The following is a 23783-nucleotide window of genomic DNA, read 5'->3' on the forward strand; positions in this document are numbered from 1 at the left end:
AAAAGTAGAATGTGCTTATTGAAGAAGTTCTAGGTGACATGAGCAGAAAAACATCTCCCATCATCCAGAAGTTGCCATGCCTGATATTTTGGTGTATTCCCTTCTAGCCAGCATTTCAAGCTTGGAAGGGTTTATACTTAATACCGGTGTGGGTATTTATTCAACCTAACCTGATGACACAGTAGACCCTGTGGTATATGGCTCAAAGAGACCACCCATGAGTGCTCAGGATGTGTTGTTGTTCAGGACTCTAAAATCCCTCAAATTTACCTATTCCACATGCTTGGCACATCTGAGCATCAACACCTTGAAAGTGCATGGAGTAGGCTACATGACTGTCACAAAATGACTACTTTGCATGTTAATACTGCATCTTATTTCATGCAGCTTATCTCCAATACTACAGACACTTGATTCATTTTCCCTAACACTGCCCAACTTACACCAAAGACACGCTACCTCGGAATGAATCTAGAATTTTCACTTGATCAGTTTTACCCTGCTTTGGGGGCATTATTTGCTTTTTGAGAAGCAGATTTTCATAAAACGAAGGGCAGGGAAACACTCAGCAGGTCACTGATGGCAACACGGGACAGATAGAGTATCTCCACATCAACTGACCTGCATAATTCACATGCAGAAATTTAAAATTTTTGTTTGTGAAATTTCTTTTGAGATTTTTAAATTTATTTTTTCAAGCGTGCTCGGTGAAAACCATGTGTGAAAAATGGAGGAATGAGGCAAGTTCACCATAGAAGCAATTCTCCCCAGGCCAGGCCAGGCCATGCTCTTCAGTATGGCATGGGTACTCATTCTTTCTCTGTACCTGGGAACAATGCTGCACCTCTCTCATAAAGCCGCAGTTGTGACAGCCACTGTCACACTCATCACCATTACCATAACTAAGAGTGCTGCTGCCGACCTGAAAACTCAGGCAGACCTCCGTCTTCCAGGAGGCATGCCAACATTCATTTCTCATTTTCCTCTGGTTTGCTTTACAATTAAATCTTTAATCCACTTAGAAATTTATCTAACAAGGATGTTATCTCGTACTACATATACATGAGATAAGCACATGCAGGAATTTAAAATTTTTACATTTTAAATTTTTAATTAAAATTGCTGACCAATTATCCCCTAACATCACTGAATAACCTTTATTTCTACCTGATTCACCATGCCTCCTTTAGCATGGTAACTCCTCTCCCCTTCCCCTCCCCTCCCCTCCCCTCCCCTCTCCTCCTGGTCTAAGAGGCTGCACTGAAAATTCATATGTGTATTTATCAATTTTGGCATTAAAACATTTTCATATCTGATAAGGTAGTGCTCTCACCAGTCTCCCCATCACACTCCTTTCTGCTTCGTTTCAAAAATCAATTAGCTATTCTCACACATCTGTTTTCTAGGTGAATTTCAGAATTACTTTTAGGTTCCTCTCAAAAAAGCTCTATTGATATTTTGATTAAAGCTGTATCAAATTTACAAATTAAATTAAGACTAGTGAATGCCTTTGTAACACTTTTTCTTCCCTCCCAGGTGTATAGTATGTATTTCTTCTTACAAGTCTCCTTCCTATAGCTTTCTACAAGTTTTGCAATTTTGTTCAAGCCAGTCACATTTGTTCTTAAGGATCTCACAAAAAGTTCTTTATGTTACTACCATAAATGTTTTCATCGTATTTTAAGTGGTCATTAAATGGGGTCAGGATCATCATTGATGTTTGCAAGGTTATTTTGTATGGAGGCTCTTGAGGTGTTCTGTAACTGACCATAAACCACCTCCCCGGATGTACTTCCCAGCGCTGACCACCGGCACCCACTCGCCTGGAAAACCAGGGTTCTTCTCCTCACTGAAGCACCCTGAGCTAAGCTGATCAACTACGCAAGCGTACCTACTTTTCAAGGTTCTGTTCCCATGTAAACGTTCTCCGGACTAATCCACCCTAGACGCCTCCTCTCCTAGGCTCATCCAGAACTCACAATAGCTTATGAAGCATTTAATAACTTTTAAATCATTTAGTGAAATTTTCCGCCTATCAGTATTAGGTCATCCAATTTTTTTCTATTTGAGAAAAGATTAAGCAGAAAACAAACTGAATTTATATTTTCTGTCTGTTTATTTTAAGAGGTTATGATAAACTTGAAACAAACTTGGTAAAAATGCACTATTTAAAACAGTGACAAATTGGAAGCAAAGCATCTCTTGATAAGCATTCCGGTAAATCAATGATGTAGCTTTTTTATTTCTTAATTTCTATTTCTTTTATTTTATTGGGTTTTTTTTTTTTTAGAAGCTGGAGATCAAACCTAGGGCTTTGTGCATGCTAGGGCTAGTGCTCTACCACTAAGCCCATTCCCGGCCATGATATCATTTTTAATGGCCACGTAATCAAATAAATTGATAGTATAGAGCAACACATGCTGATACAGAAAAAGTGACGTGAAAATGTCAAGAAAAGGACAGGCGTGAGGAAGAGAGAGAAGGCTTACATGAAAGTATTGTAGAAAATTCCATTTTTGTTTAATAGAAAAAAATTCTGGAAAGTTACTCACCAAAATTCTAACAGTGGTTACTGAATGTAGCCAGTAGTACTGAGTGTGAACTTATTCCCTTTTTTATTCCACTAATGAGTGCTTACTGCTTTTATTATCAGATTTTAAAATAATCAACTTCATGTATCCTGCTATATAGTCCATTTTCAGAGTACACAGTCACTGTTAAATACATTTGTAAAAACATACCAAATGTCAAATTTAGGGGAAAAAACTCCTTTTTTATAACTGGATGAAAATTTCTAAGTCTACAGGAGTTGGGGGAGATATTCCAAGGCAATGTGCTCAAAATAAATTAACAATGGGGAAGACTTACCAGAGAGGTGAGAGGAGCTCTTCAAGATCACATAGTTTAAAAGCTCTAAGAAAACTAGGAATAGAAGGAAAGTTCCTCAACATTATAAAAGCTATATATGACAAACCTACAGCCAGCATTATACTTAACGGAGAAAAACTGAAACCGTTCCCTCTAAAAGCAGGAACCAGACAAGGATGCCCACTATCTCCACTTCTATTCAACATAGTACTGGAATTCCTAGCCAGAGCAATTAGGCAAGAAGAAGGAATAAAAGGAATACAAATAGGTAAAGAAACTGTCAAAATATCCCTATTTGCAGACGACATGATCCTATACCTTAAAGACCCAAAAAACTCTACTCAGAAGCTTCTAGACATCATCAATAGCTACAGCAAGGTAGCAGGATATAAAATCAACATAGAAAAATCATTAGCATTTCTATACACCAACAATGAGCAAACGGAAAAAGAATGTATGAAAACAATTCCATTTACAATAGCCTCAAACAATATCAAATACCTAGGTGTAAACCTAACAAAAGATGTGAAAGACCTCTACAAGGAAAACTATACACTTCTGAAGAAAGAGATTGAGGAAGACTACAGAAAGTGGAGAGATCTCCCATGCTCATGGATTGGTAGAATCAACATAGTAAAAATGTCGATACTCCCAAAAGTAATCTACATGTTTAATGCAATTCCCATCAAAATTCCAATGACATTCATTAAAGAGATTGAAAAATCTACTGTGAAATTTATATGGAAACACAAGAGGCCACGAATAGCCAAGGCAATACTCAGTCAAAAGAACAATGCAGGAGGTATCACAATACCTGACTTCAAACTATATTACAAAGCAATAACAATAAAAACAGCATGGTACTGGCACAAAAACAGACATGAAGACCAGTGGAACAGAATAGAGGATCCAGATATGAAGCCACACAACTAAAAGCAACTTATCTTTGACAAAGGAGCTAAAAATATACGATGGAGAAATAGCAGCCTCTTCAACAAAAACTGCTGGGAAAACTGGTTAGCAGTCTGCAAAAAACTGAAACTAGATCCATGTATATCACCCTATACCAAGATTAACTCAAAATGGATCAAGGATCTTAATATCAGACCCCAAACTCTTAAGTTGATACAAGAAAGAGTAGGAAATACTCTGGAGTTAGTAGGTATAGGTAAGAACTTTCTCAATGAAACCCCAGCAGCACAGCAACTAAAAGATAGCATAGATAAATGGGACCTCATAAAACTAAAAAGCTTCTGTTTATCAAAAGAAATGGTCTCTAAACTGAAGAGAACACCCACAGAGTGGGAGAAAATATTTGCCAACTATACATCAGACAAAGGACTGATAACCAGAATATACAGGGAACTTAAAAAACTAAATTCTCCCAAAACTAATGAACCAATAAAGAAATGGGCACGTGAACTAAACAGAACTTTCTCAAAAGAAGAAATTCAAATGGCCAGAAAACACATGAAAAAATGTTCACCATCTCTAGCAATAAAGGAAATGCAAATTAAAACCACGCTAAGATTCCACCTCACCCCTGTTAGAATAGCCATCATCAGCAACACCACCAACAACAGGTGTTGGCAAGGATGCGGGAAAAAAGGAACCCTCTTACACTGTTGGTGGGAATGTAGACTAGTACAACCACTCTGGAAAAAAATTTGGAGGCTACTTAAAAAGCTAAACATTGATCTACCATTTGATCCAGCAATACCACTCTTGGGGATATACCCAAAAGACTGTTACTCCAGAGGCACCTGCACATCCATGTTTATTTCGGCACTATTCACAATAGCCAAGTTATGGAAACAGCCAAGATGCCCCACCACTGACGAATGGATTAAGAAAATGTGGTATCTATACACAATGGAATTTCATGCAGCCATGAAGAAGAACGAAATGTTATCATTCGCTGGTAAATGGATGGAATTGGAAAACATCATTCTGAGTGAGGTTAGCCTGGCTCAAAAAACCAAAAATCGTATGTTCTCCCTCTTATGTGGACATTAGATCAAGGGCAAACACAACAAGGGGATTGGACTTTGAGCACATGATAAAAGCGAGAGCACACAAGGGAGGGGTGAGGATAGGTAAGACACCTAAAAAACTAGCTAGCATTTGTTGCCCTCAACACAGAGAAACTAAAGCAGATACCTTAAAGCAACTGAGGCCAATAGGAAAAGGGGACCAGGTACTAGAGAAAAGGTTAGATCAAAAAGAATTAACCTAGAAGGTAACACACACTCACAGGAAATCAATGTGAGTCAATGCCCTGTATAGCTATCCTTATCTCAACCAGCAAAAACCCTTGTTCCTTCCTATTATTGCTTATACTCTCTCTTCAACAAAATTAGAGATAAGGGCAAAATAGTTTCTGCTGGGTATTAGGGGGGGAGAGGGAGGGGGCAGAGTGGGTGGTAAGGGAGGGGGTGGGTGCAGGGGGGAGAAATGACCCAAGCCTTGTATGCACATATGAATAATAAAAGAAAAATGAAAAAAAAAAAGATCACATAGTTAATTATTAGTAAAATCCAACAATATTTATAACTCAGAACTTAAACTTTTTAATGTCTTTTTCAATTTCTCTGAATTAGGATATGTTGTCACCTGTCTCTTCTACTTACACTACAGAATTTATTGCTGGAGAGATGTTCAGGAAAAAGCAAATGTTCATTTTATCAGCTTTTTAATCATTTGACTACATGTAGGGTAAACATGTACACAGCACTGTGAAATGAAAAGACTCTTTTGGTTAAACATAGCTTATGAGTTCCATGATAAGATTTTGACAAAGAGACATATGTTAGACTCTGATCAGTAGGAGATGGCAAACTCTGGTGTTTCCAGACTTTGAGAACTGGAAAGAAAAATGTACCACAGTGTTTAAAATTTCAACTGAACTGTAAGCTTCATGGGTGAGCTATTGGGTCTACTTAACAAGTCAGTATTTCACTCCTCTAACTGATTTACTTTCTCTTAGAAGAGTTTTGAAGGGGCCTCTTTTTAAGTCAATTCTAAATCTACTGTGTTCTAAACATAAAACGACACGCATGCCATGAACCATAATTAACATGTGCAGACCTCAGTAATACTTTACTCTCCACAAGGAGCCCATATGAATTCTGACATGACAAAAAACCTCAAACATCAAGTTCCATGAATTCTAGAATATTATTCAGAACACAATCAATATTATAAACTCATTTAGCAATATATTTCTATCCCCTTAAAAAGGGAAAAATTTAATGAGATCAGACACAGAAAGAAAAGACCTTAACAGGGCTCCTGTACAGCAGATGCTCAAAACTTACTGATTTTCCAAAAATTTTTATCATCCTGAGTATTAGTTATTGTGCTCAAAATAAATTAACAAACTGGTATGGTCATCCCTCCAGATCTGCAGGGGATCAATTCCAAGACCCCTATGGATACCAAAATCCAGATACTCAAACCCCTTATATAAAAGGGGACGACATCTGCATGTACCCTATGCATATCATCCTGCATACCTTAAATCTAAATCCCTTAACTTACTTATAATACCTAACACAATGTAAATTGTCATAGTGCATTGTCTAGGGAATAAGAAGAAGAAAAACGTATGTGCATATTCAGTACAAAAGCAATTTTTTTCTAATCTTTTCAATCCTCACTTGGGGGACTCCTCAGATACAGAACATGCAGATATGGAGGGCTGAGTGTATTATGACTTACAGGTTGATGTAAACTTGGCTGATCTGTCCTGATAGATGGTTCTTTTCTCAATATGTAGACAAATCTGCATCTTGAGTCTCTAAAATGAAACCAGACTCCTGGACAGAAAGAAGTTCACTAAAAATGTCACTCTGAGGTCATTACCCTAGGAAGTGATACACTGACCTTCTACTGTCAACCAAGTAAGTGAGACTGTGAACTGCTGGCAACCTGCCTAATAGAAACTGAGGAAAGAGGGAACTCTTTGATCCATTCCAGATTCTTTTTGGAATGAAGAGGAAAATCAACTAACTACCCTGAGAGCCCTGCTTCTACAACATGAGATACAATCATTCCCCCAAGATGAGTTTCTTTCAAGAATAAAGCACCCCTGAGAAGAACAGGAGTGTGTCCAGCATTTACAAAGACCCTTCTGAGTCTCAATCCCCATCTGCACTTGGGTGAGGCTGACTTGCCTAATACTAGTGGGCACCATAAGGCCCAGACCAGTGTTTGCTGGATTTGTGAGGCAGGTCTATCTCCATGCAGTTGACTGGGTATCTCTCTGGTACTCAAGTGTCTCCAGGACTTAAGTATGGAAAAGTTGAAGGACCCCACCAGATTCCAGCCATGCTCTCCAGTCCAGAGTTCTCAGGAAGCACTATTTTGGGGAGTCATCTACCACTGTTGTCTTAATAAAACTCCAGTGTCCATCAGGTTCCTTAGATCTACTGTGTTCTGTTTAGAACTAAGAAGGCAGGAATAACTGTCACCCTATTCTTAAATTTGAAAAACGCTCTTGTGATTTAATGCCATTTAATCTTTCAACAAAAAAGTTAGGAAACTTTCTCTTCCTCTTTCTAACTCTACTAGTTAAATTAATAAGTCTGTTGAGTCTACCTACCAAACACTAAATATAGGTGGGTCATCTCTAATCCAAAAAATCTGAACTCTGAAGCTTTCTGAGCACTGAAAGATGCCACAAGTGGAAGATTTCACACTGGACCCCATGTGACGGGTTGCAGTCAAAATCCAAGTGCACTGAGCCAGCTGCAGTGGCTAAAGCTTGAACCTTAGCTACTCCAGAGACAGATACTAGGACACCTGCAGTTCTAGGCCAACCCAGGCAAAATGCTCATGAGATCACACCTCAGCCACCAGCTAGGCTTTGCGGCACACACCTGTCATTCCAGCTGCTCGGGGAAGCACAACTAGGAAGATTGCCATCCAGTTGGACTAGGCATAAAGCGAGACCCTATCTCAAAAATAACCAAAGCAAAAGGACTGGTGGATGGCTCAAGTGGTAGAGTGCCTGCCTGGGAAGTGCAAGGCCCTGAGATCAAACCCCCATACTGCCAAAAAACAAAACAAAACAAAATATTGTGTACAACAATATTGCATAAAATTACCTTCAGACTATTGTATTTTGTGTTTAGACTTGGGTCCTATCCACAAGCTATCTCATCACGTATATGCAAATATTCCAAAATCCAAAAATTTCAGAAACCCAAAGCATTTCTGGCCCAAGCATTTCAGATAAGGGAGACTCAGCCTGTACTTACTTTGACTGATCCTCTGATAAGTGGCTCCTCAGCTTTCATATGAATTACTGTAACAGTCTCACAATCAGCTCTCCAGCTGCTTATTATTTTAAATTACAAACACTGCCACAGCTGATGGTAAATACTATAGGCTTTGCAGGCCTTTGTGGACTACAGTGCTGCTGATATAGCATGAAAGTATACATAGCCCGTACGTAAACAAATGAACATGACCATACACCAATAAAACTTTATTTACAAAAAACAGGGAGCAGGCTGGATTTGACTTACAGGACACACTGTGTGTCTCTGCTATAACAATCCAGAACAGCCTCATCTCTGGCCACACTGGCCTGGCCTCTGCTCTCCCAACTACTCTGCTGTGTGCATTGCTGCCTTTGCTCACACTCTTCCACCTGCGGGAATGTAACTGCCCCCTCCCCAGGTTCAGTGGAATGGTTCTCAGCCTTCAAGGCCTAGTTGGATTATTTCTGTCTCTCCGAAGTTTCCGTTAATTCTCCCTCCACAGATATTTAGTTATCTTCTACCTGTATTTTCAAAGAGCTGGGACATATGTCTCATAGTTCTCTGTGGCCTCGCAATGTCTGACATTAGATGTTCAGTGCCTAATGGGTCATGGAATAAACTAATCACTGAATAAACATGATTTCCAAAGCTGCAGTCCTCTTAAGTTCTGGGTAAAATTCCGAAGGGCAACCTACACGAAGTGCTCATATCGACATCATGAAACGTCTCCCAACACCAAGCTCTAACAGTACACATTCAGCTGTTGTAATCCATAAAGCTGTTGCATCACAAAGCTAAAAAAGCCACTTTTATAGTTTTTACACTGTTGGTCTCTAAGCCCTAGCTTGATTCTTAAGGGCTTCCTCAAGAAGGGAGAAGGGCAGTAGGAGGGTAGGATGACTAAGAAATGTCTCTTCCCTGCCTCCTCGGCCCAGGTGAACTAATGCTGTTCCTTATTTCATTTGCAAAAGGTTTCTACCACAGATTTTTAAAAAAAATCTGTAAGATTCCATACAGGTGTGCTGTGCTTCCCAATGTATTCCTACAGGTTGGCCTATCTCCTCTTTCTGCTTCTCACTGACCCTTTGCGCCTGGTGCCAGATGCTGCTTCCAGGAACCACATTCCCTGACTGAAATCCCCATTTAACTATGATTGTACTCACCCTTGAGTAAAGCCTACTTCCTTTATTGGGGATAATAATACAGGTGGTCCCAGCTCATTCTTGAGGTCCCTACATTAGGTTAACACTGGGCCTGGGAAGGAAGCCAATATGACATGGGGAATCAGTGCTTGTCACTTCCACCTGAGTGCTGCGCTATCTGTGTCTTCCTCTCCACTAGCCTGTGAACTCCTTCACAGAAGAGCTGAGCTTCAGTGATGTAATCAAAGCTGCTATCTATGGAATACTCAGAGGTGCCAGACTACATGTACATGTCTATTGTTCAGGAATCACATCAAGACCACACACTTTTAGAACTGCAAGGAGCCTTGGATAGAGATCATCTAGTCCCAAACATAGAAGCAAAGAGACATAGTAGGTTAACACTTTATTCACTAATTCTAGAAATACATATTGAGTACCTTGTCCCTGCACTGTTCTAGAAGCTATGAATTCAGTGCAAAGTCTTCATTTTTAGGAAGCATATATTCTAGTGGATAGATGATAAATAAATGGATATACCTGTTAGGTAACAAAACAATAAACAATATAAGGATCAGAAAAAAGATCCCACTTTTATACAAGAAATGCCTCTAAGGCAACATTGGAGCAGAGATCTGAGATTAACAGAGATCAAGCTATGTGGAATCTGGAAGAAAAAGTACTCCGGTAGAGAAAACAACAAATACAAAGGCCCTGGGGTACGTACGTACTCAATATATGTGAGAACAGAGCAAAGAAGATAGCAAGAGTAGAATGAATAGGAGGAAGCTAAGAGGAGATGAGGTCAGAAAAGTACTTGGACCAAGTCATCTGACTGACTCTAAGAACTGTGAATTTTAGCTAGGAACTGAAGACAATCAACTCCTAAGGATAAAAATAAATAAATAAAGTAAATGAAGTTGAGTTTTCACAAAAGCAAGGCATAATAAAGAACAAAATCTCATCTGTGGGCATCATCTGAAAATAGAATTCCCAACAACTCAAGATCACTATAACCTTATTTATAACCAAACATCCTTATTCTACCACAAGTTCCTGTGGCTAGTTAGTCTAAGCTCCCAGATTTGTCAACATGGTAACTGACGCCCAGAAAGATGCTGTGACCAGCCCACCTCATGGCAGACCTGCAGCTAGCACAGCTTTTCTGACTTCTGGTCAGCACTCTCATGGGCCCCTGCTGCCTCTGGACTTGCAGCTGGTATGTCCAAGGATCACACTTAGCTGTGTGGTGGATTCCCCTGGTCTCTGAAACCTTTATAAATCAGTGAGAGAATAGATGAGCTGCCACTAGGCAGCATCTCCACACTCAAAGCCTGTCATTGTAAACTCCCATGATTCTAGGCTTTCATTTCCCATACAGTTGAAGACGACCAGCAGGTAAGGTGAAAGGATGTCGGGCACTGTGCCAGGTACCGTGGGGGATGTTCCTGTTAGTTCTGCCTGTCCACCATCCCTTACTCCCTGCTCCCAGACACAGCACTCCCTTTCCCATGGCTCTGGTGGGACAACGCTCATAAAATCCAAGCTACCATTGACGACAGATTGGGGTGGACATACGATTTGACCAATTAAAGAATCCTTATCCCTTTGATCCTAATGACAGCTACAAGACAGGATGTTCTATGTGTAAGAGCTGGAGAAAGACGCTCCAAGCCTGGACTTCCCAGTCATGTAAGTCAGGACATTTCCATTTTGTTCAGGTTAGTTTATGGTAGGTTACAATTACTTGCAACCAAAAGTATTCAAGCTCATGTAGGCAGCTGCATACCTTATCACGTTTCATCTGCCTGATGACCTTCTAAGGTTGCAATCAATCTATTTTAGAATGAGGAAACTGAGGTTAAGTACCTTGTCCGCATTCAAACAGCCAGTAGGAAATATTCAAATCCAACTCTTTCTGCTCCAAGGGCCATTCAGTATTAACCCAAAAAGAAGGAATTCTGCCATTCAAAAGCTACAGAATTTTCCGTTTAAAACTGTAGTGAATGTAGGAGGATGGGGGGAAAGCATTAAACTGACTCCAAGGGCCTGCCTCCCACCTCTGACTGTGGCTCATCCAGTCGTTCTGACTTTGGACCAGTCACTTCCTTTTTCCTGCTGTTAGTCTTCTCACTTATAAAATGATAAGCCTGAACAAGATAAACTCAAGATACTTTAAAGTGCTTTTTAAAAAGTCATGATTCACCTGGCGCTGGTGGCTCATGCCTGTAATCCTAGCTACTTGGGAGGCAGAGATAGGGAGGATCGTGGTTCGAAACCAGCCTGGGCAAATAGTTCTTTGAGACCCTATCTTGAAAACCTCTTCACAAAAATAGGGTGGAGTGGCTCAAGGTGAAGGCCCTGAGTTCAAACCCCAGTTCTGCGCGCACACGCACACACACACACACACACACACAAAGTCATGATTCTGCTTTAGGAATACAAATCAATTTTAACTGTCAGGTAGATGTTTTTCAACTTAATGTCAGGCCCAACAATTGGTAATGGCTCTGGGGATGCAAAGCTGCAAAGGGTTCTGAAGTACAGGATCCTCTGGGAAACTAGCACTGGCTGCCATGCTCACAGCTGTGTAGGTGCCACACCTATTAACACAGAAAAGCTGCTATCTTTCCAAGTGCAAGCTGTACTTGTAGTGCTCTGGCACTGCTCCCAGCAGTACCTGCACACGATTTTCACTACTTCCTCCTGTACTTGCTTGGCTCTCCTCTGCAAGCAAGCAATGAAACCACAAGACAGCAAAGTGGTTTGGGAAACACACCTGGAGCTTAAAGAGGGCAGACAGAACTGTACAAGCTTTAGGCCCCACATCTACCCTTAGTGTCAAACACACTATACAAGGCAAATATTATCTGTTCCCTTATGAGGTGCCCTTTTTAGGGAGGGGAAACAGGCAATTATCTGTTCGTTTGTTCATTCATTCATTCAAGGAACATTCACTAAGCAATGCCATGAGTCATGCATTCTGAGCCGCAGCCAACCCTGTTCCTGCCCTTAACGAGAGGTTCCTGATCCGGGGAGACAGACGAAACGCCTGCTGTGTTCAGGGAACAGAAAGCAGTTTGGAGGGCTGTCACCCACAGTGATTGTGCAAGATGATCCTCAGTCGGTCTCAGGAGTTACCGAGCCGTACAAGGGGAAGGGAGAGTTCCTCTGAACACGGGATTTGAACTCCATGGGGGCAGGGCAGACAAGGAAACAGAGCAGGCAAAGACAGCGTGGCCAGCGCTGCGACCTGGAGCAAAGGACTGTGGGGAGTTTCCCTGGAGTTCGAGACTGCAGTGACAGAGAGCTCATCCCCTCTCAAGGTAACCCATACACTCCGCGGCGAACATCGGGGCGCCCCCCACCCGGAGAAACGTCCCCCTCCCCAAAACAAGCTCGTCCCTTCCCCAGACGGCTGGCGGCTCCCTAAGGCCAACTCTCCTGTCCCACCGGGACCACTTCCGTCACACAATGCTTAACGGGGACTGGGTTTGATTTGGGATCTGCGGATCCCAGGCATGGGTCAGTCCCCACCCCCACTAGCCCGCTGTTTCTATAGCAACCAGCTCACCACTTCGCGGGCCCGGCTGGAAAAGTCGCCCTTGGGCCGAGGGCTCCGGCGGAATACTTCATCGCGGCTGCCGTCGACCCCGCCGCCTACCGCCACTCCCAGCGCCTTGTTCCGCGTCTTCACTGTCTTGACGCTAGCCCGGAACAGCAACGTAATGTCCACCGCCATTGCGAACTGCACCCGCGGCCCCGCACAGGCCCGTTCCCGTCAGCAGCCGGCGACCCCAGCGCGAACCTGGCCGCCGGAGGACTGTTTCCGGCTTTGCACGCTTCCGTGCGGCAACGGGAACTCGGGAAGAATAGTTCCGGTCTCCGCCTGGAGACCGCGGCGAGAGGAGAAAGGTTCCGGCTTCACCCGGCGTGCTGGATAGACTCAGGACCCCAAGACTCCGTGGTGTGCGGCGCCTGGTCGCCCCTTGCACCTTCCAGCAAACCCTGGCGGATAGCGAAGACCTCCCCGAGCTCCTGTGTGCCCCGGCAGCGAGAGGACCCGGAGACGAAGGCTCGCACCCTGTCGGGGTTCCCTGAGAGCCAGGCGGTTTGGTGGCGAGGATGCGGAGGGTGTCACCCTTGGCCTTTGACTTCAGCGTCGCACCTTGAGCAGGACGGTGACCATGGGTGTCACTGCAGCTAGCACTGTACAAGTGTACAAGAAACAGAAGCCAAGGCCTGCCTTCTCCAACCTAAAGCCCCTTGTGTAAAGGGAAGCCGCCCCTTCCTCGGAGTTCACGAGGATTAAGATGCGTGTGAAGACTTAGTGTTAGCTAGCGCTGTGGGTAGCATGGCTGGGGCCAGGCTTGTCGCTTAGGCTGGGGACCGTCTATAGGGCAGGTGTCTCTGAGCAGAGACTTGAAGGTAAGCAGAAATGCATAAGATGCCGACGAAGATGAAAGAATGGCTCCAAGGTACTGGATTCTGTTCATTCTTAATATATAGCTTTCAACGGTGCCATCTTGAGTCGTAGTTATTTAAATAGACCACAAGTCAGCCGATGAGATTTTTCTGCAATTTTGGTTAATCGTTCAATTTTAATTCAAGATCTCATTGAAGGCTTTTTTTTTTCCTTAAAGAAAAGGCATAAATAGAATGTGTATTAATAAACAGTTTTAGTGGTCAGCAAGATGGAAAGTTGCTTTCATAGTAATCCTGAAATGATATTTGCCTTTTCATTCTCATTTTCTCATGAGATGTATGTTGAATTTTCCAGAGACTCTGATCTCGCAACAGTCCAAATGCAGAGCAGCTATCTTCTATTAAGCCACACTTTAGAGATTTGCAAAAATTTTAAAGCATTCTTCTTACCAAGTTTGTTGTTGTTTTGAAGAAAAAAAACATGTTTTTTCGTAAAAGTGTATAATTTATGTTAATATGTAATAGACTTACCCTTTTTAGATGAATAATTAAATACTTACAATTTTTATGTTTAACATGGTAAATATCAATAGATAAAATTCATGTAAATAATTGTTTAGGGGCATGAGTAATTTTTAAGACTATAGGAGTTCCGAGATCAAAAGTTTCAGAAGCACAGTGTTAAATAAGTTTATAAGAAATAGATGTCAAGAAAATTACACATTTTCCAGAAAGAGAGGAGGAGAAGATTTAAAATCCACATTGTGGCCACTTCATCCTTCCTGTACAAGGAGAATAAATTTCCATACATCTAGAGGATGAGAGAAAGAAAAAAGAAATTACAGAATCTCTGCCAATGACTCTGTCTTGCATAAATGGCCCTTTGTTTTGTGGAAACATTAATGAGTCTTTGGCTATGCAAAGGTAAGCCTGGGGCAGAGTAGAAGGAAAGAAAGCTAAATTGCTCTGCATAATAAAGTGAGGGGGATCAAATTTAGGGGAGAGAGGGAAGCCAGAACCTAGGAAGGGGGCAGGAGAGTAGGGGTTTGGGAAGGAATTTTGCACGGGAGCCACACAGGACCTTCAGTTGAGTTGTCTTCTGTATGAATAGTGTGTTTGCTGCCATAGGTTTTTAAGTGGAGAGGTAGAGACAAGACCTCCAAGTTTTCTGTCTGAATCCTTAAGAACAGAGAAGATTGTGGTAGAGATGAAATCCAAGTGAGCTCAAAACATCAGTTTGTGAAGACACAAGTGATCTTGAGTATACACAATTCCTAGAAAAGGCCCCTTACCCTGACCTACTGGCTTGTTCGTCCTACTTTCTGTTTCTCCCACCCTGTAAGGAATTAAATGTTGGCCCTCAAGAGCTCTGTCCACATCCAGAGTCCGTGAATGCTAATCTACTTGGAAAACAGAGTCTTTGCAAATGTGGTTACGTTAAGGATTCTGAGGTGAGCAGATGATTTGGGTTTGCCCATGGGAGCTCTAAAGCCAGTAGCCGCGTCCTTACCAGAGACACACAGATGAAAAGGTCATGTGACGACATAAGCAGATATTAGAGGGATCTAGCCACAAGATCAGAAATGCTGACTGCCATCAGAACCTGAAAGAAGTGAGGGACAATTCTCCACTAGAGCCTCTGAAAGAAGTGTGGCTCTGACACCACTTTAATCTCACACCTCTGCCCTCCAGGACTATGGGAAATAAATTTCTGTTGTTTTAAGTCACAAAGGTTGTTGTCCTCTGTTACTGCAGCCCAAGGAAATAAACACACAATAATTCCCTTCCCTCCCATCCTTCCTGCGTTATCTAATCTCTACGTTCTGGGTCTTTCTCCTTTAATTTGGTCCTCTGCCTCTGTTTGAGCATTCATATCCTTCAGATACACCACCTGCATCTACCTTGTGTCTGTATCTTTCTTTTTGTTGTTGTTATTTATTTTCAGGCAGGCCTTGAACTTGCAATCCTCCTGCCTCAGTCTCCAGAGTCCTGGAATTATAAGTGTGAACCCCATGCCCGACTTGTAATTTTCTTGATACTAATCAAGTCCTGAAGCTGCCTGCCCTTGTGTTCTTTCATTCCCCAGCTCTTCTTTCATCCTTGGAGAGTCATCTGACCAGGTACTCCATCCAACAAGGCACCTACTGTGGTCAAAAGGATGCCAACCAGGTTCCTTTCATCAGATTTGCAGGGAGAGAGTGTCTAAGCCATCAGCATGTGGCACATGCATCACTAGGACATGTGCCTCGGGAGCTGAGGTCGTCAGCTTCTGTTTGCAGCTTCTCTCTTAAGGAGCTGTTGGAATGCAGAAGGGGAGGGCTTGTGTAGAGGCTCCACGGCAGCTTGAGGATCTGGAGTGGTCCCTGCCACCCTGGACAGACACTCCACTCCCAAGAACTTCAGATAAGTGCAGAGAAAAAAAGGAGACACTTGCCACACAGTCCAAACCACCCTGGAGGTCAGTAAATGACAGGTACCACCAGAACCAGGTGGGCAGGAAGTAAGCCAACCAAGGAAGCAGCACGTGCCAAGGAGCCATTTGACAGCAAGAGTCTCAGCACAAGGACAAAACAGGCTAGCTCTGAAGCATTCTCCCTTTGTTGCCCTGGGTTGGGGTGACTACATCTCAGGTAGGGTTAGAAGAAGCATATTTGATGGAGCATTATCTGGTTTGAGTTCTGTCAGTCATATTGCAGAAGTTATCTTTGCTGATTTCCATATGGGAGGACATAAAGGTCAACTCGTCCTCATTGTGGTGCTCCTGCCATCAGCAATGGCCTTGGGAAAAACCCCTTTCCCCTCCCCAGGAGACTCTTGTTGTCTCCTGCTGCAAATGAATCCTCACAAGTCCAAGCCAGGAAGACTCAGTGTGGCGCATACACAGCCAAGCACAACCTGGGGGTCCCACCCTGTTACTGAGACTCATGGCAGCACCTCTCCGACTCTACAGGGTGGTCCTAAGGCTCCACGCATCTTGCTGAAGCCACGAGGCACAACTGAGTGGGAACCACAGGTGCAGGGTTTACTGGTACCCGCTCCACAGAGGTGGGCAGTGGCAAACAAGTCTTCAGGAGAGGCAGTAGGAAGTCACTGCTTCCTCAGTCCTTATCCTCTTGGAACTATGGCCTCTGGATGCTAAGGCCAGGCCAGCTTCCACAGGACCACACATTCACTTTTACCTCTCTGGACAGCAGGAATCTTCAGTATTTAAATACCTAGAAAATTTTTGTAAGGTATCTAAGTGGCGTTTATCAGATCTTTATTTAGCTGAGCCTTTTCTAGTTAAAACTGAAGTCCAGGAAACAATTAACCAGAGGGTGGCTAATGGGGTGGGGGGGATCCACACAAAAGCATGTTGTTTGCTAGTGGAGGGACTTGGATTGGGATTCCAGCTTTCCTACTCACTAGCTCTATGACTGGGCACATTATTACTTGACGCCTCTAAGCCCCCATCTGAACAACGTAGGAACACCTATTAATACTTTGAAGGCAATGAGCAGAGGTTTCCCTAGAACCCCTTTACACCTCCCACCCCAGGAGGCTGTCTTCTGGTTGTTGGATGATACCAGGGAAGCATTTTTCGGTTGGTCGAAGCCCATCTGTCAGCTGTTTGGAGCAGAGGTCCTTAATTCTTTTGCCTTCACTTCTAACCCTGACAGGTGGTGGACAGTATGTGCTGTACAGTCACACTTCACATCAGAGGGAACTGTGAACCAGTACACCACAAGACCTCTGTCTCTTCCTCTCTCTGCCACATATCATTATTACTTCTCAAACCAGCATTTCTGACTCTGTTCCTGTGGCTGAACCCTCCTTAACTCTGAGTTTTTGTTATGCTTCTAGTCACAAAAAGGGCTAATTTGATGCCTCTATCCCAAATCTAAACCCTGAGGATGCAGAACATGACCCGGTTGGAGAAGGACACTTCACATGAACTGGTCAGCTGTGGCTTGGCATCCCGAGCCATGGTTCAAGCATGGCTGTCCAGTTGCTCTCTGTGTTTGGGATGTTGGGGCATATTAGTTTCCTACTGCTGATGTAACAAATTAATACAAATTTAGTGGCTTAACTGCACTTTTGTTATCCTGTAGCTCTAGGGTTCAAAAGTCTAATGTGGGTCTCTCTGGATTCAAGACTGGGTGCTAGTTGGCTGTGTTCCCTTCTGGAGACTCTGGGGGAGCATCCATTTCTTTGTTTTCACCTTGTAGAAGCTGCTCGCTTTCCTTGGCTCATGGCCCCACTCCATCTTAAAAGCCAAGAATGATGGGTTGAGTTTTGCTTTCATGATATCACTTTAACACACATCCTTTTGCCTCTTTTTTCCACATTTCAGAACCTTTGTCACTACATTGGGTCCACCCAGAAAGTCTGGGATAAGCTGCCTCCTGAAGGTAAGCTGCTATAGTTTGGATCTAGATTGTCCCCAGAAGGTCCACGTGGGCAAGGCTTGGTCCCTAGCTTGACACAGTAATCAGGTCACTGTGTGTGGGGGGATGCCCTCAAAGGAAATTTGAAGCCCTGGTCTCTTCCTCTTTCTCTCTCTTCCCTGGCCATGAGGTGAGCAGTTTTTCTCTGCCACACTCTTCCTCAAAGCCAGAAGCAAAAGGGTAGTTGATCATGGACTGAAACCTCCAAAACTGGGAGCCAAAACAACACTTTTCTCTTTATAAGTTGATTATTTCAGTATTTGTTATAGCAGCAGAAAGCTCCTAAGGCACTTGTGATCAACAACCTTAATTCCAGCTACAGCCTCAGTTCCCTCGTGCCATGTAATGTGTATTGAGAAATTGGGACTTGAGCATCTTGGGGGAAATCATTGCTCTGCTATCACAGAACAGTAGCTCCCACACAGAGGAGAATCAAGCTTAAGCTGACCAGGGCCTACTGTGTGTCTTCCTGGGAGAACAGAGATCCACCTATCCTTTTTTCTCCCTCAGCAATGTTTGCGGGCCTGCCCCATGTGACACTCCAGGTTTTATAGAAATTAGGAAAATAGAAAGTCTGCCCTTGAAGCATTTAATCTAGTAGACACTCAGATATCCTAAGTAGAGGGTGACATTCCTCTGAAATGTTCTAGCCCCTTTCTTCCCCTCTTCAGGTACTTACCCACTTTGCTTATCCAGGCTGGGAGGACCCAGCTTCCAACAGTGTAGTAAGCAGCCATCAAAGTTCAAGTCCTCTCTCCTCTGGTCCCCACAGGTTTGGAAGTACATGGACTTCTTCCCAGCCCTTACTTCGTCCACCCCAGGAGTTTCATAAATCACCTCATAAAAACTCATTTACTGGTTTCCCCAACATAATGGCAGAAATAAACTGCTCAATACTCACTTGAAAACTCCCTCCAGAAAACTCATGCGTTGTTTTGCTGGCACGACATCTTGGTTTCCAACTTGAATTTCCAGCACCTTCTCTATGTGACAGTATCTTCCATAATTAGGACGGCTGAGTCCTCTCGTTTCTGCAGGGTTGGACGACTAGTCACACAATAAATGCTTCCCCTTGCACTTTAAAAGGATTTAATAGGAAAATATTTTTCCTACATCCTGTTTCAAGGAGAAAATGTGATTTTAGGGCACATTTTATAGTTCACAACAGGATATTGAAGGGCATTTGGTTTTGCTTAGTTTATTATGACTGGGTTTCTCCAGCATGAAGTAGTGTTTTTTGTGATTATTTAGATAAATCTAGAGATAGTCGTAGAGTGATGGAAACTAGGACTGGGAAGGGCCTTAAATATTATCCGGGCCAACTTTCTCCATCTTTCAGAGGAGAAAATAAGTGACTTGTCCAAGATCACACATTGGGTTAGTTGGAAACATTTCATTCTTCATCTCCTCACTGCCTTACTGTGAGTGCCTTCAAACCAGCCATGCGCTGGAAGTAGGCGTGGGTGGCATCGACACAAAGAGATCCAGATGTATCTGTAAGTACTTTTGAGCTGAGAATTGGAGAGATTTAAAGTATGGATTTGTGTGTTTCCTCCATCCATGCAGGCATCCATTCATCCAAGCAGTCAGTCAGTGAGTCATATTCTAAACATATCTCCAGCATCTACCCAACAGGGGACACGGTGCCAGGTGTAGAAAATATAAAACAAGGCTGAACTTCCTACCCTGAGACAGGCCAAGGACTAGAGGACAGAAAAGTGTACACAAAGATAACTATAATTAAATGTGAGTGTGATGATGGAGTATCTTAGTCCCTTTTCTGTTGTTGTAATAGGATACCTGAGACTGGGTAATTTATAAAGAATAAAGGTTTGTTCTGCTCACAGTTCTCAATGGTGGGAGGTCCAAGATGAAAGGGCCACTTCTGGTGAGGACCTTCTTACATCTGTGGTCTCTGCAGAATCCTGAGGCAGTACATTTGAGAGGGGCATATGTACAAAATAAATAGAGCCAAACTTGCTTTTGTAACAGACCCACTCCTGAAATTATGTTAGCCTGTTAATTCATCAACTCATCAATGGAATAATCCATACATGAGAACAGAGCCCTTGTGACCTAATCTCCTTTTAAAGATCTTGCCTGGTTCCATCTCTTAATACCTTATTATGGGGACTAGATTCCAACATGGCTTTTAGTGGGGACACAGTGAGACAGGGCTTCACTATGTAGCCCAGGCTGGCCTCCTGCCTCAGTCTCCAAAGTACAGGTTTATAAGCCTGTGCCACCTTGCCTGGCTCAAGTTGGTTGTTTTTTTAATGACACTTTTGAAGAATGAAATAAAAAAAGCTTGGGCTAGAGGTGTGGCTCAAATTGTAGAGCATTTGCTTACAGGTACAAGGCCCTGAATTCAAACTCTAGTACCACCAAAAAATAAAAGAAAAAAAGCCTTATGCAAGCCAGTTGCCAGTGCCTCATGCCTGGAATCCTAGCTACTTGGGAGGCTGAGATCAGGAGGATCAGGGTTCCAGGCCAGCCCAGGCAAAAAAAAGTTTGCAGGATCCCATCTCAATGGGATAAAACTGGGCATGGAAGTGTGTGTCTGTCATCCCAGTGGCACTGAGATGCATAAAACAGGAGGATAGAAGTTGAGGTCAGCCTGGGCAAAAGAAAAAAACCCTGCCTCCAAAACAACAACAGCAAAAAGGGCTGGAGATGTGGCTCAAGCATAGAACACCTGCCTAGCAAGTGCAAAGCCCTGAGTTCAAACCCTAGTATCACCAAAAAGAAAAGCTTTATGTAACATTAGTCTGGTGTGGGGGGATAGGAACAGATCGGCAAGACCTAGGAAGAAGCCTCATGGTGGAAGCAGGACTGTAGAGAAGCCATTCTTATGTCTGCTTCTGGCTCTTTCAGCGGTGCTAATTTTGATGGCCCTGTAGAGTGGGAACGAGGTTCTAGCCTGGTGTTGTGGTCAAAGCCTGGGTTCTGTGTCAGACAGCTCTGGGTTTATCTCCTAATCTCTTATTAGTAGTGAGATCTTAAGTCATTTCTTCATCAGTGGATTAAAGATAAAAGCGTCTATCCAAAAGAGCTGTTGCGTTAAATGAGATGGTTTACAGAAGGTGTGTAACACGGTGCCTACTGTGGCATCAGTACTGAATGACACTGCACAGCCATTGTGGTGGCAAGGGTGTGGGGAGTAGTGATGGGCAGCTCAAGGGTCGGGTGTGTGAGGCAGAGACAGCTGGTGGCGGCAGGGGTGAGAAGGAAGCTTGGTTTATTTTCAGGCCTCCACATCACCTCATCCAATGAATGGATGTGATTCAAGAAGGGAGGCTGAGGCAGTAGCTTGGGTCAGTATTTGGAATTAAAGGCAGGGATTGACCCCGTGGCTTTGTAAATCTCAGAGAATGTCCCTGGATTTGGAGTATTTTTCTGGAGAAGATTTAGGGGATGGATGAAATAAAAGTACTTGAGTATATAAGCCAGTGAAGGAGACCAGTCCTTCCCCATTTCTGTTCTGAACAGAATGAGGTTGACATTGAGGGATGAAGGGTTCAGGCTTCGAATTAAGAAGAATTTCCTGACTGTGGTGTTGGTGGGCTTTGGAGTGACTTACCGAGGTGTTTAAATAAGGACACCAGCTCTTCTGAAGCATGAAAGCTTGGATAGGTGGGGCTGGCTATGCTCCCCAGCTCTTTCCAAGCCGGAGTGTCCTGGAGACCAAGGGCGTCTTCGCACTTGAAGCCTGTCTCCAGCATCTGAGCATCCTCCTAAGAAAGGACCCCCACCACCAGCCGGATGATCCCCTCAGGCCATCTGCACTGTGACATTTCACAAATGCCACAGTTGCTGATGTAGACTACTCCTATAACCAACATCTCACAGCTTTGAAATTTATTAGAATTTCTCTGTAGGGCTTCTTTCACCAAAAGCACATTTAATAAAGCTTGGAATTTCCTCACAATGCTCTTATTCTTGTTGATGTACTTTTAGGTCTCGGCTACTTGTCTTTGCCTTTCTTTGCTTTGCAGGCATAGGGTAGGCCAGCACAGCAGGATCCCAGAAGTTGTCACTAACCAGACAGTGACCGCCTTGCTGGCTTCTCTCCTGCCCTCCCAGGTAATTGTTGATACAGGATGGCTTCGAGGCAACTGCAGTTTTCATAAGTGTTCATCAAAAATGCAGACAAATTGCAGCAGCTCTAAGTCCAAACCCAAACCCAAAATTCTCACTGGGAGCACCGTGGAGATTAGTTTTGGGCTCCCCACAAGTAGGCCATGATGAACTAGGTTTTTATTCTAAAATCAATATAAATTTAAATGACTACCATCACTTGTAAGAGGCTTTTAACAAAGAGCCTCTATATTGACAGATAGCAAATATACTGAAAAATGTCTCATTTATTACCATTTTACTTATAAAGCCATTGTTGTAATCAAAGGACTTTCCCATGTTGGCTGCATCCTGAGGACTCATGGGACTTCTGCCGCACCTTGGTGATTATGACTGAGCACAGGTGGCCCTTGATCCCTGCTGTAAGTCCTGCTGCAGAGGACTGACTGACTGATGGTTTCCATGACTGAACAGTCAGAAAAAGTTGCAAGCACTCCTTTTGTTCAGGACCAACCAAGGAAGAGGGCAGGAGCAGATGCTCTGGAAACCCTGCCACTGTCCTAGCCTTCAGCAGACAGTGCAAAACCTTAGCCCTCCCTTCCTAAGGCAAACTCTGTCTGCAGAGAGAGCACCTCCACTCCAACCTTCCTTATCTTCTTCCCTTCCTCCCACGGCCCTACCCTTTCTGGTTGCCATTTGTCTTGGCTTCTGTGGCTGTTCACTGGCTAGGGTCGCCAGGGTGGACTGGGTCAGCCAGTCAGACCTTCCATTCTGCTCCATGTTTAATCTTGGCTGGCTGCTTCTCTGCACAACCGCTTCCTCCTGCTTTCTCTTGACTTGTTTGACTTTTGTCCTGGCCCTTGGTGTTACAGATTCTGGGGAAGTGAGGGTGGGAGTATGTTGGGAAATCCATTCCTGCAGAGAGGTGGACTAACATTTCTAGGTGGGTGACTGCTTGTCATTATGGAGTTAGATAACGACAATAGCAAATCCTCACATGACACTCACCAGGTGTCAAGCACTGCTTTCAGCATTCAGTGGAAAATAACTCAGCCAATCCTATTGGGTAAGACTCCTTTCTCCCCCATTTTACAGATAGGAAAAATCAAGACACTGAATGATTAGGACACTTAAAGTCACACAGCTGGAAAGTAACAGAGCCGAAGTGGTACCCAGGCAGCCTAGCTCCAACATCTGAAAGACCTCTCAGGAGGAATAATCAGGCCAGTGTCTGTGGGACAGCCAGGCAGAAATGTAGAGTAGCTGCAGGGGCTCTGACTTTGAGGCCAGAGGTGATCTGTAGACAAACCTTAGGGACATTCCTCCTTTTGGACTTCTGCCATGGGGCTGCTGTTGTAGCTCTGTCTTGCCAGTTATATCATCCGCTCACTCTTGTCCACATGCCGATCTTATTCGAATTGCCCGCCCTACCCCAGGCACCTCCAGACTTAGTTTACACTTCCTGCCCTCCTGGGGCCAACATCACTGCACTCTGTCCTGGGAACTCACCTTCACACCCAGCATCCTGTGAGGGATTTTATTCAAAGTAGAAAGGCCACACAGGTACCAGGGCCATC

The 23783-nt window shown here is 43.6% G+C and overlaps 1 protein-coding gene across 2 annotated transcripts in view; it reads right to left on the reverse strand.

The window, feature by feature from the left end:
* The window catches only part of Stx18 (syntaxin 18), a 106576-nt gene extending 93452 nt beyond the window's left edge, over positions 1–13124 (reverse strand). The window contains exon 1 of one of the 2 annotated variants that reach the window (XR_012435880.1): positions 12852–13124. Coding sequence is in view for 1 of the 2 variants with exons in the window: in XM_074042625.1 (XP_073898726.1) it covers positions 12852–13019 (168 nt within the window). In the remaining variant the exon portion in view is untranslated. The remainder of the gene's footprint in view (positions 1–12851) is intronic. The other variant, XM_074042625.1, reaches the window with a different exon arrangement.
* Between the last annotated feature and the right edge of the window lie 10659 nt (positions 13125–23783).

This window comes from Castor canadensis, chromosome 9 (genome assembly GCF_047511655.1).
Source record: "Castor canadensis chromosome 9, mCasCan1.hap1v2, whole genome shotgun sequence".
In the NCBI taxonomy this organism is placed as follows: domain Eukaryota; kingdom Metazoa; phylum Chordata; class Mammalia; order Rodentia; family Castoridae; genus Castor; species Castor canadensis.